Genomic DNA, 18,766 nt, shown 5'->3' on the forward strand with positions numbered 1-18,766 from the left:
ACCACTTGATAATGACTGGAAGTCATGTCATCAACATTTCTAACAAACCCAATAAAAACCAACAGGTTAACCCGTTGAGATCTTTTCTTTCTTTTTTTTTTTTTTGACCAGGCTGCAAGGCATGCAGGATCTTAGTTCCCCCACCAGGGATGGAACCCGTGCCCCCTGAGTGGTGTCTTAACCACTGGACTGCCAGGGAAGTCCCTTCTTTTTTCTTTCCTTTCTGATTCCACCATTAATGAATACATTTGTTGCACTCCTACAACTCTATGAGCTGCTACTTTTATGTGTGTTAATACTAACTTATTTCCACATTGCCCTTTTCTCAAGAGCAGACTAAATGGGTAAGTGGCCTCAATTCAGCTTTTCTCGCAAAATGTTAATTATAGGCAATGTTAATTCTATGCAATGTGCTAGACAAAGCAAAATAAACAGATAACAGGGGGGTAAGGGAGACTGTGGAAGTGGGGGAGGGGAAGATGGCCAACTAAAACCGAAAAATACTAAGTAAAAAGTTTTAAAAGGCTTCTGCAAGACCTCTTAGCATCTTTAGAAAATACTGCACCCTGCAAATCTCAAAGGGGTGGAGGGGTACAGTTCATTCTTCCAAAGTGACATGGTCTTTTTACATCTCTCCAAGTAATCCCAATATACTCAGAAATACTACTCTAGCTGAAGTTTTTGAATAGATGAGTTCATATTTAAATGAGTTGCTATCTAAAGATAATGAAACTAAAACCTATCAAAATCTAACCATATACACAGCCCAAAAGTTATACCAACACATTAGGTATGGGTCAATCTATGTTTTAAAATGCACTCACCTAGGTAATATAAATGCATAAAGAAAGTTACCTAGATTCAACAATCTACGAGCAGATAACCTAAACAAAAAAATCTCTTTTTCACTGGCTAATGTCCAATTCAATGGCAAGGATCCTATAACACCCAAAAGTGAGGATAACTCAAAAGCAACAGCAGCATTATCAATTTATCAAATTAGTCAGATAAATCTAAGATACCAATCAATATATTGGATTTCTCTGGAAGGCCTATATTCCAAATCATCATTTCTCCCTAGGGTATGGAAAAATCTGGTAAAACTTAAAGAGATGATCACCAATGAAGTCATACAGACAGAAATACATTTGCCTGTAATTTAAAGTAAATGGAAGTAAGTTCTTTAGTTTTATTCACCAAACAAAAATTACTTATTTCATCTTATTTATCTTCCATTTTTGTCAAATGAAAAATCAACAGTAGAGGCAGACCCTAAAAACAAGAATAAGTGGTAACAGTGTAAAGTCATAACTAACCGCTGAAAAGTCACATGTAACACTGACTAACTTTCTGGCTTATATTGTAGGAAAGAGTATCTGCGTTTGTTTCATTCATTCAACAAGTAATTTACTGAGCACCCATGATGTGCCAAGAACTGTGCTCAGCACCTATAGACTTCTTAAAAGTTCAGAACATAGCCCCTGCCCCCTAAGAGCTTACAATTGTTGGAAAGGCAAAGCAAATAAACCATAATAAAACAAAACAAGTGCTAAAATAAGTGAAATAGTAAGAGTTATGGGCGGATTACATAGGATTTTATTTTAATAATCTGAAGGGGAGGTATATGCTGGGAAAATTTATTGCTGAGGACCTCTTGGAGAAGGCAGGACTTGAAATGGCACAATTTAGGTAAATAAAGGAAAGTTCATGGTAGTAGAGAGCTGGGGGGCAGGAGAGCAAGAAAAACAGCACAAGCTTGGTCATGAACTAATAAAGTTACTCAAAATACCATGAAAAGACCAGCCCGCGTTCATATTAGGGAATGTGAAGACATGCAGCTCAGAATCGTGCTCTGAATTATATACTATGGGAAATAATTGAAAGTTAAATTGTGGAACGTAGACATTACGCTATAGGCACAGAAAAACAGTGGAAGTTCTAGGGCAAGGAGATAACTCATTGAAATCTAAAAAGAGTTTTTTGGGGGACAAGCTTGAAGCAAGAAAACCAGCTCAAAAGTTGTAAAGAGTATCCTAGGCATGAGAGTGTAATGACTTAAGCTCAGATAGCAGCAGGAATAGAAATAAGGTCTATAAAAACCTGCCTTACTTAGTACGAGAACATGAAAATCCGACTTATTTTTAAAGAGGAATTATTCATTTATCAGTTTATTGAACAAAGGCAACAAGAAAAAAATACTGAATAATTAGAATTAGGGAGGCATTACTAAAAGAATTTCCTGTTTCTACTTGCACATCAACCCATAAAATCTTATACATATCACCTATCCTTATCAAATGATCTAAATTGAATCATAGGTTGTTAGAGCTGAAAGGGACCTTAATTCTTTTACTCTACTCTTCTCATTAAAAGAAGAGGAAAAATAAGAATTAAAGAAAGAAAAAAAAGTCAGGCAGGAAGACTCTTGGGCTTAAGTGAAGGCCAAATTGCCTGTGACAAGGATGGTTTATGTTGTAGAAAAGACAACAAAAGAATAAGACGTGAAAATATTTTAAAGCAAAACATTATTTACAATACACATAGAGAAAGAAGACAGCTTCATACATAATTATATCTTAATACAAATCTCTACTGCCACCAAGCAGAAAAATTATTTTATCATTAACATTTATAAACTTGTAAGGTCCCTTCCAACTGTAAGATCCTATAACTCTGTAAAAGTAGAAGCACAACTTTCCCATCTGAAGTTAATGTACAATAAGAAAGGCAAGTTTAACCTACAGGATAAACTTGAAAGAGTATTATTAAGACCTATATGATAATTTCCAAATATCTATTACTACTAATAGATTCATCCTAAATTCTAAAAAGGCATTCGAGGTTATCTCCTGAACTAAAACAAAACATGCTACTCCTCTAATCTAAATCATTTGCTGCATTTCAAAAAGTACAAACTCTGGCTTCTGTAGACTGTTATGTCCAGTCTGCATATTATTTTACAAACAAGTTTTAAAATTTCATGTCATGTTCAGTAACATCCCAAAGACCACAATCATGTAGCAAGTAAGACTGCCACCAATTTTAGTCCTCAGCTGGTCCCAGAATGAGATCTTAATGTGAACTAGGCAATATACATGAAGGTTCCATAACCTTCAGTTGCAAAGTCTAAAGAATTTGTGAATTAACTTTTTAAAATTGGATGACAGAACCCTACCAACTCTGTGTCACTGTAGTGAGCTATATAGGTACCCTGCTTCTTCTCATTATCTTCTGACCACTTACTGCTCACTTATACTTCTGAGGGCGGGTAGACAGAAGACATGATGCAGAAAAAAGGATCAAGTTTGCGAATTATCAACTTTTATTTTAAGGTAGTTGTTCATAGGGCTTTAAATTAGATTTCTGAATACATGACTGTTTATATTATCCATGCCCTCCCACTCTGTTATCAAAGCTAAAACAAGAATTTGTTTTACCAAGACTTGGGCCCCATATTTGATAGATATCAAGAGGAAAAAAAGGAATAATCTAAGGGAAAAAAAAATGGGGATTCTCTTGAGTTCCTCAGAGCTGGGTTCTTAAGTCATTCAATCGTTATCCTAACAGCAGCCAACAGAGAGACTTCTAAACATCTAAATAGTCAGGTACGCTTAAAGGCACATGGCATATACTGGTCTAGGAAAGAAGCAGAAGAAAACCACAAGGTAAAATTCAGGGTATTTGAATGGATGTGTACCAGGTAGCAAATAACCTTACTAGGAAGATGGTCACTACAGAGCTAAAGAGAAAGGGCCATAAAGCAAACTGTGACCAGCTTATGTCAATGAGATACATGAGTACTTAAAAAATAAAATCTGCATTTTACTCAAAATGACTAGCTGGTATCTTGGTTTTGGTAGTGCAACAGCACCAACACAGCAAGGGTAAGCAGGTCAATCCCTTGCAAAACTTACCTTGATTGGCCCAATGGAAACAGAAGGCCCCAGAAAAGAGAGAAGCATCTGGCAGTAGCAAATTGTTTTATTTTATCTTTCTGTGGAAAGAAACTAATTTTAAATAAGAACCAGAGCATTTAAAGAATAAATATTTTTTAAAGCTCATTATCTAGTTAGAGCAGCTCTACTGAGAAAACAAGAAGAGCTCCTTGCTGCTTAGAGATGGAAAGAAACAGAAGAGGAATCAGAGTTGTTTCTCCATCACCTAGGGAGTTTTAAAACTTGTGTTATCCTAGAGTAACAGAATAAATAGTTCTTTTATTTAAAGAACTCCTACAGGCAGAATCTTTTGGGCCTGGTGCCTTTGAATAAAACTTTTTATACAAAATTAAGGGCTATACTCTTAAATACCTTAAATAAAAAAGAAAAAAACCACTTGACATTAAGCCCTTCTATTCTTAAGAAAAAAAAAAAACAAACATACACACAGAGCGAGCTCCTTTCTCCACTACAATTTCACCAATAACTCAAACCAAGGCTTAAATGATTACCAAACCAAATGATGCCCCCAGCTGGCAGAAAGATCATACCTAATTGACTGGCTTTCCAAAATATTTTGTTAGCCTAAATACTTGATGATTTATTGAAACACTAAATGGAAAGAACCCAGCCACCAAAGGATATGTGTATTATAGAACCTAACAGGGGGCATAAAATTATTTACGGTAACTGAACCTGTTACCTTTCTTGGATGCTTTTCTAGGAATTAGGTTCTATTGAATTCGTTGAGTCAGCATTAAAACCTTTTGGTCCAAATCACTCCCACAAAATGTTTACAATTTATGTTGGAGATGGAAGGGACAGCTCAAAAGCAGAAGTGCAGAAGCAATAATCATTTAAAAAAACAAAAAAAACCAAAATAGTATAAGTGGAAAATAAACTACCTATTTGGCACCGTCCTATGAAGAACCAAATCAGAGTAGAACCTTCCCACCTCCACCCCCACTGCACACGCACACGCACACGCACACACACACCAGGAAGCTTTTTCAGGAATAAAATTAATCCTAAGTCAAAGGCCTAAACAACTGCTGTTTTCAGATTCTATGCATGTACAAGGTCCACCAACAAAAATTATATTGACATATCATATTTACTTCAATTGACATACTTGGGGGGAAAATCATTAAACTAAAAAGCCTACATGTACTTTGCTACTTTTAAATTTAAAAAAACAAAACAAAAACAACTCAATTTTGTTGCCGTAGAAAGTAAATCTCTTATACAGATTTTTCATTGCAGTCAAAATTTGGTTACTGTCATGATTATACAACATTTCACTTGAAAACATTATTCTGGAATAAACTGAAATTTAAACAGCTGTAAGTATTGACCCAGATTTTGAAATTCTTTGACACAAGAATACCACAGGCAAAAGTAAAAGAAATACAAAACAAAACATTCTTACTTGTCCCATTGGTGGTCCTCCCATTGGGGGCATCATTTGCGGCATCATTCCATGAGGTACAGGAGGCATATTCGCTCTCTGACCCATAGGATGCATTCCCATTGGGGCATAATGCATGCCAGGGTGCCCCATCTGAAAAAGAGGAACAATTTAAAAATTAGCAAGTACCAATAAATGCTTCTCAAAAATCTGATTTCTACAAATCAGTTATATGCATGACATAATATCTGGCTAATGTGTGTGATTCAATTACTGAATTAGTTTATACTTTCTTGTCTTAAATAAAATGTACAACACCAGTATTTATGAGCTTGCACCTGACCAAATTCCAGAACAAAATGGAAAAAATTAAAATCATCACTGGACACCTAATTCGTAGGGTTTTTTTTAAAAAGCATGCTGATTTAATCAGTTACCAACTGGCTTGCTAAACTGGGAAGAAATGTATGTGAATGCCAACTTAACTGTTATGGTGAAAACCACAACTTTGTCCTACTTCACACAGATATCAGATAGTCAACTATTTTTATTTCATAACTTCATTTATTCTTAAATTCATTTCTAAGATGATTTTAAGCTTTAAAACGCTGAATTTACCCAATTAACTCAGATGAGGGCTGGTCTTTCATAAAACAAACAGGATGGGTACCCGGGGACACTTCCCTCCTAACAAGCAAACATATTATTTCCTAAGAGAATCTCTAACACAGCTAAAATTACTCCTGCAAAAAACAAAACAAAACAAAAAACCCAAAGAATGAGGTCTGTCACTCACGAACACTAAATGCAAACAACTAATTCATCCATCTTAACGCGCTTTTATAAGACAAGTACTTTCTTTACCTGTGTGTCCATTGTTACAGGTCTTAAAAGCAGGAAATTATCTCCTGCCAATTCTCCCAGCTGTCCCCCCGCTGCAGACAACACTACTACTAGTGAAGAAATTCTGGCAGCCTCTGTTAAAGTCTACCGAATCAAGTCTCCGCCTTCCCCCCGCCTGCTTAATCGGGCCTACCTCTCCAAAACGCTCACCCCGCCTTAGGGCCCAGCACCTCCACCGCGCATCTGCCTAGGCCAAACCCACTGGGAACTTCCACGATCCCACTTCCCTTCCTTTGTGCATCCCCGCCCTCCCAGTTCTCTCCCTCGGAACATATCCCACCATCTCGAGCTCTTCCTTCGTCCACTCTCATCTTCTCCTCCTTCTGGAGAAAGCTTCCTGTCTCTGACTCCGTTTTTCATTGTGCCGCTTTCCCCCTGCCCCACCGATCCCTTACCGAGGGCCGTCTCCTCAGGAAGCCGTCAGCAGAGACCCAAGAGCTGGAGCAGAGGCTTGAGCCGGACAATCTCCGCTCCCCGTCCCCGGGACCCCGCGAGGGAGGATGGCTCTCCATTTCACTCACCATGAGGCCTCCACGCTCGGCTCCCGTCCCCGGCCTCATCGTCGGACTCAGACTGCTCCGCCGGCGGCCACTGCCGCTACACATACCAACAAGAAGCGATCTGAGTGGCTGGCGCCCACTGGGGCTAAAGGTTAAAGGCTGCCCTGCCCTACGGGGCGGGATCAGCGGGGCCAATAAGCTGACAGGCTTCCCCGCTGTCCAATCAGACTGCGCTGCCGACACGCAGCTCTTCGGCGATTCGCCCCCAGCCTCAGCCTCACTCGGCGTCGCCTGCATGGAGGGGGGAATAGGGGGACGGAGGAAGTTTCTGCGCCGACTCCTCTGCTGGGAAAACTCCACCAACTTCCCCCGGGGAAGGGAAGACAACTGTGTCCCAGCTTCCCGAGCTTAGACAGCCTCACCCCGTAGGGGGTGGGGCAGTGGGGGCCTGCCACCTTCACCCCCCGCCCGAGTCACGTACGCCCCACAAACCTGAGGCCGCCAGGGGTTGGGTAGGGTGGGGTGGGGGTGGAGTAAGCAGCTTCTAGCGTTAGCGGTGGCCGGGGCCGGATGCGCGCGCGTGGGGCTCAAGGTGGAGGAAGGGGGCGGGGAAGGCGAGAGGAGGGGTCGTGAGGAGCGGGTTCGAGCTCAGTACGCACCAGCTGGCGATCGCGCGCCGGGGTGGGGGTAGGAGGCGTGCCGAGCGGTGTGGAGGGAAGTTGTGGTAGGGGCGGGGAGAACAATGCGACAGGGAAGGAGGAAAGGGCAGTTAAGGGAGGCGAGGGCGCGGGAAGCTGAGCTGCCGTTAATGAGGGAAGCCGGGGCGAGTGCAGGCGTAGAGGGGAAGAAGGGAGAAAGCAAATAGGTTTGGGAACGTGTATTAGAGGGGCATGGGCGGGCGCTAGGACCGAGCGTCGGGGAGGTGCGGCTTTGGGGCTCCCTGGGCGCGAGCTTCCATGGAGGTGACGCGGCGGTGGCGGAGATCGCTGGCCCGGACTAAGCACTGCAGGGAGAGGACACTCGGCTACCTTGGGCCTCGGCTTGTCTCTCCCCGCGCACTTCACTGCGCGCCTTCCTTCGTACTACTTGAGGGTCATGCTCTGGTCCGGGGGCGCCCAGCCTTTCCTCGGGCCCCACGGCACTTTCCTCGCCCAGCCACGCACCCTTGTGCACCCCTGCGCGCCGGGGCCAGGTGGTGGAGGCCGTGGAGGGCCTGGCCGCTGATTGGCTGCTGCGACCGCGGGGCGGGGCAGGTAGGCGACGCTTGACCTCTGCGGACCTGACTGTTTTTCCCGCCATGTCGTTCGTGGAGAGCGGGAGGCGCTCAGCCCTTTCTCGCCGCCGTCTAAGCACTGCTGTCCCGTTTGCTCAACCGGCGTTTTCCGCTTTCACTCAGGGAGACAGCTGGGGTGAGGGTGAAGTCGACGAGGAGGAGGGATGCAACCGAGTGGCCCGTGACCTGCGGGCGGAGTTCTCGGCTAGGGCGTCGTCGGAACCTAGAAAGGACTCGCTACTCCGGCCAGATGGGGACGGGTCTCCCGCCCTGCCCGATAAACGCAATGGCATTTTCTCGGCGGATGCGGGCGGCAGAGTCCAAGCCCGGCGCTGGCCGGTCCAGGTCCTTTCAGTTCTCTGTTCGCTGCTGTTTGCCATCCTCCTCGCCTTCCTTCTCGCCATCACCTACCTGATCGTAAAAGGTACGGAATGAAGCCCGGGCCTTGAAGTGTGTCCAGAGTTTACTTTAGTTGAGCCTGGACGTGGCTCTCCCCTTCGTCTCCCTCGCTCCATCAAAGGCCGGCAAGCTGGTAGCCGCTTTCATCCAGAGTCCTCGTCCGCACCTTTCTTTGATCTTCTCCCTTGTCTTCTCTTTTCTTAACGGTAGAGGACCTTGGTCCGTGATCAGGAGACCCATTTTAAGAAAGGGTTTTGATAAGTGGGTAGTCTTGAAAAAATATCTTAAAGTCGGTGAACACTTGCGGTAAAATATTGGCAAAATCAAGCAAAATGCAAAACAACCGTCATTAAAGGAAGACGGTGCAAAGTGTAATTATTAGGCTATACACGTTCAAAGAGTTTAATCCACAAATGGTTAAAGATGTACAATCCACCGATTCCTCTGTACACGTTGAATTGCTGAAGGACAAAGATTTCCATCGCACAACCCAAATTTCTACTTGCATAGGTAAAATAGACACTCTTGGGTTTTGAATTAGGTTTGCAACCCAGTGTAGTGGTGAAGTTCTGTTGTAGGAGCAAGATAGTAGGTTCTCTCTCTGATTAATGGTGTTATTTTCCGTGTCTTAAGTTGAAATATTGGCCAGGTTGGAATAGAAAGAGATGTGCCTTGCAATGTTTTCCAGTGCTTATACGGATGTATTATGTGGTTGGATATTTTATGTTGCAGTGGAAAGAGACCTCAGTTTAAGTTTCAGTTCTCAGTGGTGTGTGACTTTGGCTAAACAAGAAAAAATACCTTAGTCTGTTGTATGAAAAGCACCCAACACATTGCCACTCGAGTATTTTACTTCACTAAGTAGAATTAAATCTATTTAATTCCAGTTTTTATTTTTCCTCATTGCTTCCAAGCCCCTAGTGGGCTGTAGATGGCATCTAACACTTTACCATGCTTGATTTTCATGCACAAGGCAGATTGGCAAGTTAATGTGAGAGTTTTACCTCTTCATACAATGATATTGGGTGTAAATTGTCAATGTTAAATATTTGGGTGCCAATGTTTCATTCCTCTATCACTTCCCTCCCCCATTTTTTCAAAGCAACTCAGAGTTTTGTCTTGTAGGTAGTTTAATTCTCTTTTGCTCTGAGAGATTGCCTTTGTTCATAAAGTCACAAAACCTGGTTAAGTTGAAGTACATTGCAGAACACATTGAGCTGTGCTTATTTTGGAGGGTGGAGAAAGGAGCTGAACTCAAAACCTAGTAATTCGCATTACATAAAATGTCCAGGGAATAAAATTTCCCATTTTATATACATGGCAGTTGACTCATAAAGACATCTTATTTGCTTCCTGAAGGTCACTTAGCTAGTAAATGGAATCAGAATTTGAACCCAGTTGTTTCGGGCTCCAGAGCACTTTCCACAACTCCACAATGCCTTTCTGGTCTTTGAGCTACTCTTCAAATTATAAAATCGTCTTTTTAACCCAAGCCCTTTTTGTACTTATAGAGTTACATGCTGAAAATTTGAAGAACGAAGATGATGTACACACTGGACTGTTAGGTATGGACTTTATTGTCACTTGATTTGATTTTTGAGCTCACTTTTGTTTTTCTAGATTATGCTTAAACTATACAGAATTTTGGTTAAATACTTAATATATTCCCTGTGCAATTTTGTTTCACTCTTTTTCATTTGCATTTGTGTGTGGTAACTTTTGTTAGATTTTCTTTTTACATGTGTATGGGGGTATCTCCGTGTGTATACCAGACATACTAGGAATACATTCTGAATACAACTGTATGTAACAAAGACTCAGAGAATACTTAACGTTTCTTAGTTACATTTTGGAAAAGTCTCTCTACACTTCTTCCCAGGAATGAAAAACAAACAAAAAAACCTTACCTCACAAACTTAACAAAGATAACATCTTAAGCCGACCTCATGAGAAGTTTTAAGTTCAGATCCCCTTATAAGCAACTTGGTTTTTCAAAAAATATGAACAGCATTGGGCATATTTACACAGGTTAATCATGACTAGGAAAGAGTCAACCTGAGTTTCTGTAGTATGTCTGTAGAATGCTGCAGTTTACAGGTTTGTAGTGAAAAATTCAGTTGTTATTTATCTTTTTTTCTCTCTGCGCCGAAATGATTATGAAGACTTCAGAACTTGACCTGTCTGGCATATTTTGCTCCTGTTTGCTGTAATTTCTTTGGCTGACCACTCTGAATTGGGGTGGGGGGGGTGGGAAATGGTTGAGATCCTAAGCCGCATGTTACTCCCTCCTCCAATCTTACCTAACCTATTTAAACTGCCTCCTCAAGGCTAAGGTCCTCATGGTGATACAAGGTATAGTTCACCTGATTTTGCAGAAGGGGAACCTTTATCTTCAAATTACAAACAACTTAGTTTGCTAGATGTCCCATGAAAACTTGTCTATGCTTGTCTCAACTTCTTGCATGAGAAAACACGTACTTTTTAGTTACCCATTTTGTCAGTGTGTGTTGTTAAACTGTTTCATCTCTAAAAAACAACCAAGATTTTAAGGCTTTTCATAGCATTTATTGATCTGTCAACTCTTGCTGCAGTAGAAACTGAATCTTAAGAACTAGACATGAATTCTAACTTGCTATTTAATAGTTGGCAAGATTACCAACTTACAGCTGAGGAAATGCCTATAAAATTGTATCCTTACGTTTTTACAATTGATGTAGAAGTTTTCACATGAATCCAGAATCTGTAATAAACATTGTTGTTGAAGTCATCCATTCAGAAAAATCAGAATGCAGCCTTTTATCAGATGATACTGTTTTTTTACTGTTGTATTTCATTGTATTTATTTTGTCTTGTTTACGAGGAACCTCACAGCTAAATGTAATGTTGATTGTGTATTACCTTTTTTTGATCATAATTAGTAGTCTATACATGTTGTTATCTTTATATTTCAGTGACTAATGTTTAAATTTTAATGCATACTGCCTCAATTCTCGTTTGAAAGTGGGTTGGTTTTTAGAAACAAATAATGTGAGCCCAGTAACTACTCTCCATGAAACAGTTTTCTTTCTAGACAGACTGATAAAAATTTTGCACATGACAAATATTTTTTATTGCAGTTTAATCCTAGTCCAAGGTTGGCATAGCTCAGTAAAAGCAGATTATAGCGGTGATTCTCATTTTGGTATGTGTAAGAATCACCAGACTTTCTTTTAAAAATCATCTCTAGACTTTGTTTCAGCCCCAGGGTAGGACCTAAGAATCCTCATTTTTTTACAAGTTCTGATAAACCACAGTTTGAGAAATACTTTTGCAGGGCCAGAATCGCAGTTTTTAAAAATGTATTCAAAACTAGTTAAAAGTTCTTGAGAGTTGACTAAGGACTAACAGGCTAACAGGCTAACAGGCTAACAGTATATAAACTAACAGGCTAACAATATATAAGCCTAAATGCCTGTTAAGAAACTAAGGAGCTGAGACACTGCTATTCTCTTGTCATCCTTGTTTCTCTGAAAGAAATATTCATGGAAAGCCCTGTTTATAGTTTTTAAAAAAGGGTTCGTGATGAGCATTGTATCAGTGCCTTTGGGGAGTTAATTGATCCTAATGGCTAACAGGATTAGGCTGTCACAGTGTTCATCTTCACTAGTGAGGTAGTCCAGCCAGGGAGGTGTGATTAATACTATCAGCTGATTTTGGAACTCATCTCCCCAAATCTTCCCTGGGTGGCATTAGAGTCACACTGCAGAGTTCTTAGGGCTTTCCTTTTATAATTATCCTGCAAACCATCCACTATTGTAAGCCTGTTTTTCATGGAGATTAATAAAATAAAACTTCTGATTATTTAGTTAAAATCACATTCCTATCATTCCTCCTTGAAGTTATTTTCCGGCCAAATGGATTGCACTAATCATATACGACATTGAGTTGTTTCTTTTTTGCACATTGGCTTTTGTATCTGTCACATTTTCCCAAATTTTATCACATTTCACACAGTCCTATTTCCAATTTTTGCGTTTTTTCCTAGTCAATATAAAGTATGATAAAATGACCTTTTATTTGAGGCAAACTTGAAATAAGTACATAAGAAAAATAGAAGGAATTGCCTTTAGCAGAAAGTACTTAATCTAAGATATTGTTATCAAGTTAAATGTAGGCCTAGTACTTTTATAAACATTGTAAATAGCATCATACAGAAATTGTAATCAGATTTGATGGAGTTTTTTCAATGTCTAAAAAGCTTTTAAAGTTGATCTTTGGTGCCTGTCATTTCTTGACACCTACTGGTTAATAGTTACCTTTAAGTCCCTTTTGTGGCTAGGAGTAGATTCCTAGCATCTTGCAGTGTCAAGGGCTATTCTCATTTTTTAGCTGCGCATTTACTGCCTGTTTTATGCCTGAGATGTTTCCAGGCTTCTACACATTTACAGAGAAGAGATGACTGACATATACTGAGTTCAATCAAAGATGAAGCCAACTCATTTAAAGAGTTGATGATTTATTACTTTTCTTCTGCAGAGTGATAAGTGAGACTTTACCATCATAATTTCATGATACAGAACATTAGAAATATGGTAAAAATTTCCAAGAGAAAGGGTGTGTTGCGAAATGACCCATTCTCTTAGAAAGGCACAAGTTGGGAGCAACTCACTCAGTTTCTTCCTTGCAGTGAAAGATGATTGAAACCATGAACTTGAGCTTTTTAGGGAATGTACGAACCTTGTAATTTGAGCCCGCAGTCTATTAAGGAAATGATACAGTGCTATCTGTAGCTGGGTGGAGTAACTCTAATATTTAATTTAAAAATTTACAAATATGTTATCCTATTCTGCAGCACAGTCTTTGTAAAATTGTGTATATTGCTTACTCATATCAGTAAAAGAACCAAGGCAAAAAAGAAGAGAAAAACAAAAGCCCCAAAAGACTAGAAGGATACAACCAAAATGGGTTTTGGAATTATAGTTAGTTTTTTTTTTTTTAATCTCTGTTGTTTATAATGAATGACCGTAACTCCCAATGAGAAAAACTTTGTTTAAAAAGAAAGCACAAGTTTATGGAAGTGCGAATGACACGTTCAACAATTAACAACGCTGCTGAACTTTTACAGTATACCAAAAACCGTGTTGTTTCACCTGGTATTCCCAACTATCCTGCATCCATCAGTATAAAATATTCCCTTCTAAACCATGAGATAGTTTAGGCATGGTAGCAAGGCAAAAGCAGTACAGGTTATTAGCAAGAATTATCAGTGTGCAGCTAAATTATTAGTCATGAAATCATTGCAAATCTCCTCTTGACACGTAAAAGCAGTAATGCGAACCAGACATTAGGACCTCTAAATCTCAAGAAATTGGTTTGTTATTGTTAGTATGATACTGCCTGGCCCAACTTTGGTGATCAGGAGGGATGTTTCTGAGGCTAACAAAGCCAGACTTTAGCTAGCATCAGAATCACCTGGAAAACTTGTTAAAACTCATTTTACTGGTCTTCACCGGGTCCAGAGTTTCTGATTCAGTAGGTATGGGGTAGAGCCCAGAAATTTGCATTCCTAATAAGTTTCTAGGTTATGCTGATGCTGCTAGTTTACAAGAACTACTGGTCCAGTAGTTCCCATCCCCCAGGTGTATCAACAACAACAAACAAAAAAAACCCTGAAGATTTTCTTTTTTTGCATTTATAAAATTTCAGACCCTATCCTTATCTCCTGAATCAAAGTTAAAGTCACTTAATGGGCTGCATGCTCAGTATGCCATCAGGGTCCATTGGACCCAGTCTTCATTTTTAAATTTTCTTGAGCAGTTCTATTTGTAAGAATTGTTATTTCATATCATTTACTCTTTCTTAGGGGACCTTCCAGAGAATAAAGAGAAAATTGAGTTATATTTTTTCTATAGAATAAAGCATATTTGATCTTGAAATTACCATATTGGTGTATTGGCCCCTTTTATAAACCTAAGATATATTATAAGATTTTAATGAACTTATTTTCCTGTATCTGGAAACATTTTGCTATTTCATTATTTTAGGAATCATTTAATATTACTCATCAATTATTCTCAACTATGCTAAAAAGAATAACATGATGGAATCCTCCAGAGCAGAGGTCAGCAAACTGTGGCCCCTGGGCCAAGTCTGATCTGCTACCTGTTTTTGTACATTAAGTTTTATCGTAGCATAGCCTTGCCTCTTGTTTTATATACTGACTATGGCTGCTTTCATGCTACAACAGCAGAGTTGAGTAGTTGTGAAAGAAACCTGATGGCAGGCGAAGCTGAAGATAATTTACTATCTGATTCTTTTCAGAAAACTATAGTATTCTCATCCAGTTAGTCATTCAACAGAAAGGACTTCAGACAAAAACACGAACCATCCCCTTTTGCTAAAAGAATGTATAACAGTCTTTATCTTTTATGAATCTGTGCACGCTAATTTATTTGATACTGTTTGTAAGTGGAGAAATGCTAATGGCAGGTGACTGGAAAGGAATGGAAAAAAAATCATTGGACTGAGCATTCAAATTGTTAATAAATCTAAAAGTGAAAATGTTTTACAAATTATGGAGCAAAGATGGTTGTCTTCCACGTCTTGTAAGCCATGAAAGATTTTAAAAATTCCTTCAAGCATTGTGTTTTGATGATGCAAGTGCATAAAGAAAAAGCAAAAGTAATAATAAGCTATAACCAATTAGAGATGTATCTGAAGTCTAAAATCAGTATTTACAGGATGGTTATGTTCCAGATACATGCACGAAGTTAGTAAGCAGTTTTTTGCACTTAGAGGAAATGCCCATTTATAGTGTGTTTGTTTGTTTTTAAATCAGGGAAACTCAGAATAAAAATTTGGGTTTACTGTATCTATTAAAATTTCTAACAGTTTTTTTCAGGCTTTTTATTCTTTTGTAAATTGTTCATTAAATGATTAAAAATAAGGGAAAATAGATAGCGAGAAGCCTCCACGAAGCTGGCTCGTGCACTTACTCCCTCTCTAGACCTTACCCCACCCCGTCTGTTCAGTGGGACCTAAGCGGTTTCAGAGAACCTTCCCATCTGTACGATGCGTTGGGGGAGGGGCTTTGGGGAGACTGCCCTCACCCGTGAGTCTTTCAAGCCCAGCTTGGCCGCCAGCTTCTTGCGGTCAGGCTTGTTGATGTACTTCTGCTTCTGGAACATCTTATCCAGCGCCTTGCGCTGCACGTCGGAGGACACGTCTCTACGCAGCATGCCCCGACGAGGCTTGCCGCGGGTGGCCAGTGGCCAGTGGCCAGGAGAAGGTCCCCGGGATGGGCACGACGCTGGAGGACGCTGCAGAGGCCAGGGGTGCGAGGACTGCTCCTGCTAGGATCTACCTTTGGCAGGTCCTTTGTGTGTTTTGACCAACCATCCATCCGTGTCAGGTTCCTCGCTCTCTTATCACCCGGCATCCTCCTAGCCTCAGGGTACCTATGGTCCCAAGCAGACACCGCAGCCCCAGGTCTGCCTCAAGACATTTCTGCTCAGCTCTAGCAGCTACTATCTTGTTCTTGTTCCGGAAAGAAGAATCTGGATTAGCACAGCTAGTTTTGCTAACAGGTTTTTTAAGCATAAGTCACAGCTTACTGAACAGGTTGCTCTCCAGTCCAAGGCTACATCAGTTCACCTCAACTGAGGCATAGAGCAGTGTGAGAAGCACCTGGTGCAAAACACAGCTCTTTAGAGCAGTGAGGACTGTAGCTCTTGCTGGGCTTGTCTGCACTCGGTTCTAACCTAGGTTGTGTCTAGGACTGCTCCACGTTCATTGTCTTCTTAGCCAACAAGAATAAATGCTAGGGGACTTCCCTGGTGGCGCAGTGGTTAAGAATCTGCCTGCCAATGCAGGGGACAGGGGTTCGAGCCCTGGTCCAGGAAGATCCCACATGCCGCGGAGCAACTAAGCCTGTGCGCCACAACTACTGAGCCTGTGCTCTAGAGCCCGCAAGCCACAACTACTGAGTCCATGTGCTGCAACTACTGAAACCCGCACGCCTAGAGCCTGTGCTCTGAAACAAGAGAAGCCCGCACACCGCAATAAAGAGTAGCCCCCGGTCGCTGCAACTAGAGAAAGCCCGCGTGCAGCAACGAAGACCCAACACAGCCAAATTAATTAATTAATTAATTTAAAAAAAAAGAATAAATGCTAGCCTCCTTAGCCATGCATTCAAGGCTGCACCCTCTTAAATGTGCCCACTTTGCTGATCATGCCTCCCACTCTCACCCTCTTTGCCAGACTCACTGAACTATTTACTGCAAAACCCAACATAGGTATTTCCACCTCCAGGCCTTGGTCATGCTGTGCCTACCTTCCCTCCCCCACCCCTGCCATCCTTCAAAGGCCAGCTGAAGTTATTCTTCCTTTATACCAATAACAGCTACTCTTTGTTGAACATCTGCCATGAACCAGGTATTCTCCCAGATACTTTACATACATAACCTCATTTAATCCTTTCTACTTACCTTTCGAAGTAGGCATCATTATTCCCATTCTACAGGTAGGCAAAAGGAGGCTTGGAGAAGTTGAAGTACTCACCCAAATTCATGGAGGGAGTAAATGTCAAAGTTGGAATTCTGGCCCGAGTCTGATGCAGAGTCTATACTTTTTCTTAAATCATGCTTAGTCGTGAAGAATTTCCTGATGAGTTGAAACCCCAGTTTTCTTGCCCTTTTTTGAATAGTACTTGATGTCTATTCTGCATGACTGATTTGACATTTAATAAATGACTACTTATGATACAATTGTCTTTTTTTAAATAAATTTATTTATTTATTTAAAAAAAATAAGGGAAAATGTATGTTGGAACAAGATGATAGTGATAACTATTTTTCCTAGTATACTGAAGATTACAAGCTTCAGGGGAAAATACAGGTTTCACAAGATTTGCCATGAGTTAATTGTTGCAAGGTGAGTGATGGGTATATGGAGTTTCATTGTATTCTTCTTTCTACTTTTGTGTACGTTTGAAATTGTAATAAAAAAGTTTTCTTTAAAGTTTCCCATGTGAATATGATGATTTAACATGGTTGGAAACTACAGATGTTACTCAGTTTTCAAGTTTCACCAGGTCCAGTCAGAATGTCCCCTTCTACTCTTTACCCTTTTTAGTAGGAAGTGGGGTGGAATTCCTACAAGCTGAGTGGCAGGTGGACAGGCAGTTGGGTGGAGACCTTTGTCAGTGTAGCTGCTGTATGCCAACTGTGTGTTCAGGGGGCACTGGTAGGGGAGGAAGACCTCTTTCCTCTGCTTCTGTACTTGGAAATAATAAGTTTGAAGATCCAAGTCTGTCTAGCTTTCTGATAAAGTTGCAAAAATTTGCTTAGATAAAATTTTTTAAAATTGTTGATTAGTTTTATGCATGAGTACATCGAAACTTATTAGTAGCCAGCTGGTTATAGCTTTTACAACTCATAAAATGACCTATTTAATTTTCATTTTTAATTTCATAAGTTAGTTATGTAAGTTATAATATAGTCTCACTACAAAAAAAATTCCGACAGTTAAAGCAAAGGTTACCACTAATCTACTTGTACACGATATACAAGTATACAGTATACTTGTGGATATTTTCAGGTCTTTTTCTATATATGGTATATAGAAATATGAATATATATGATAATTTAAAATATGTGGTTTTGTCAGTGTTGTAGAAAAAACAGTTGGAATCATGCATATGCTGTAGCTTTATTAAAGTATCTTGAAGTTCATTCTGTATCAGTATATATAGATCTACCTCATTCTTTTTTATTACTGCATTGTATTTCATAGTATACTACTTTGTTTAAACATTTCAAATGTCAAACTGTAAAACAGTCCTTGAAATTAGCAATGTGCTGTCACATTTCATCCCATTGTTTATTTATGGCAGGAATACATCTTATGAAGAATGTGTAATTGATTGTTTAACATTGTTTTAATAAGAAACCTTTCCCAGTATGGGAATATGGGAGGGTTTTGTTTTTCTGTTTTTTTCTGCTTACATGTAACATGTGCTGACCACCTTCCACATCTCTGACTTCATAAAACTTCTAAAAGTCATCTCATCCCTGTAAGCCTGAAACTGCTAAATAACATTAAAATATTTAGAACATATCATAATCTTTCTTTGCTAGAAGCTTTTATAGAAATACATAAAGCTGCTACCATACTTTTAGAAAAGTAACTACACTTTGAAACAAAAATCATGTATTTTGAAAAATGATCTCCCCAATTAGATAAGTGAATATACAACTCCAGTAAAGGGATTAGAATAGGAGTTACCCACGTACCCTTTTTTTAAAAAATAAATTTATGTATTCATTTATTTTTGGCTGCATTGGGTCTTCCTTGCTGCACATGGGCTTTC

The 18,766-nt window shown here is 40.0% G+C and overlaps 2 protein-coding genes across 14 annotated transcripts in view; one reads left to right on the forward strand and one right to left on the reverse strand.

Moving 5' to 3' along the window:
- The window catches only part of PRPF40A (pre-mRNA processing factor 40 homolog A), a 56,445-nt gene extending 49,026 nt beyond the window's left edge, over positions 1-7,419 (reverse strand). For 4 of the 9 annotated variants that reach the window (XM_036858641.1, XM_036858638.1, XM_036858637.1 and 1 more), the window contains exons 1-2: positions 6,768-7,223; positions 5,365-5,496 (exon numbers count right to left, since the gene is read on the reverse strand). In XM_036858641.1, the coding sequence (XP_036714536.1) occupies positions 5,365-5,496; positions 6,768-7,043 (408 nt within the window). In that variant the 5' untranslated portion in view covers positions 7,044-7,223. Of the gene's footprint in view, positions 1-5,364; positions 5,497-6,641; positions 7,224-7,405 lie in introns of those variants that run through there. The other 5 variants (XM_036858635.1, XM_036858634.1, XM_036858632.1 and 2 more) reach the window with 2 other exon arrangements.
- A 252-nt stretch (positions 7,420-7,671) lies between these two features.
- Positions 7,672-18,766, forward strand: part of ARL6IP6 (ADP ribosylation factor like GTPase 6 interacting protein 6) — a 37,250-nt gene continuing 26,155 nt past the window's right edge. For 4 of the 5 annotated variants that reach the window (XM_036858642.1, XM_036858644.1, XM_036858645.1 and 1 more), the window contains exons 1-3: positions 7,672-7,999; positions 8,143-8,443; positions 9,930-9,983. In XM_036858642.1, coding sequence (XP_036714537.1) covers positions 7,703-7,999; positions 8,143-8,443; positions 9,930-9,983 — 652 coding nt within the window. In that variant the 5' untranslated portion in view covers positions 7,672-7,702. Of the gene's footprint in view, positions 8,444-9,929; positions 9,984-18,766 lie in introns of all 5 variants that reach the window. The other variant, XM_036858646.1, reaches the window with a different exon arrangement.

The sequence above is a fragment of the Balaenoptera musculus genome, chromosome 7, assembly GCF_009873245.2.
Source record: "Balaenoptera musculus isolate JJ_BM4_2016_0621 chromosome 7, mBalMus1.pri.v3, whole genome shotgun sequence".
NCBI lineage: Eukaryota > Metazoa > Chordata > Mammalia > Artiodactyla > Balaenopteridae > Balaenoptera > Balaenoptera musculus.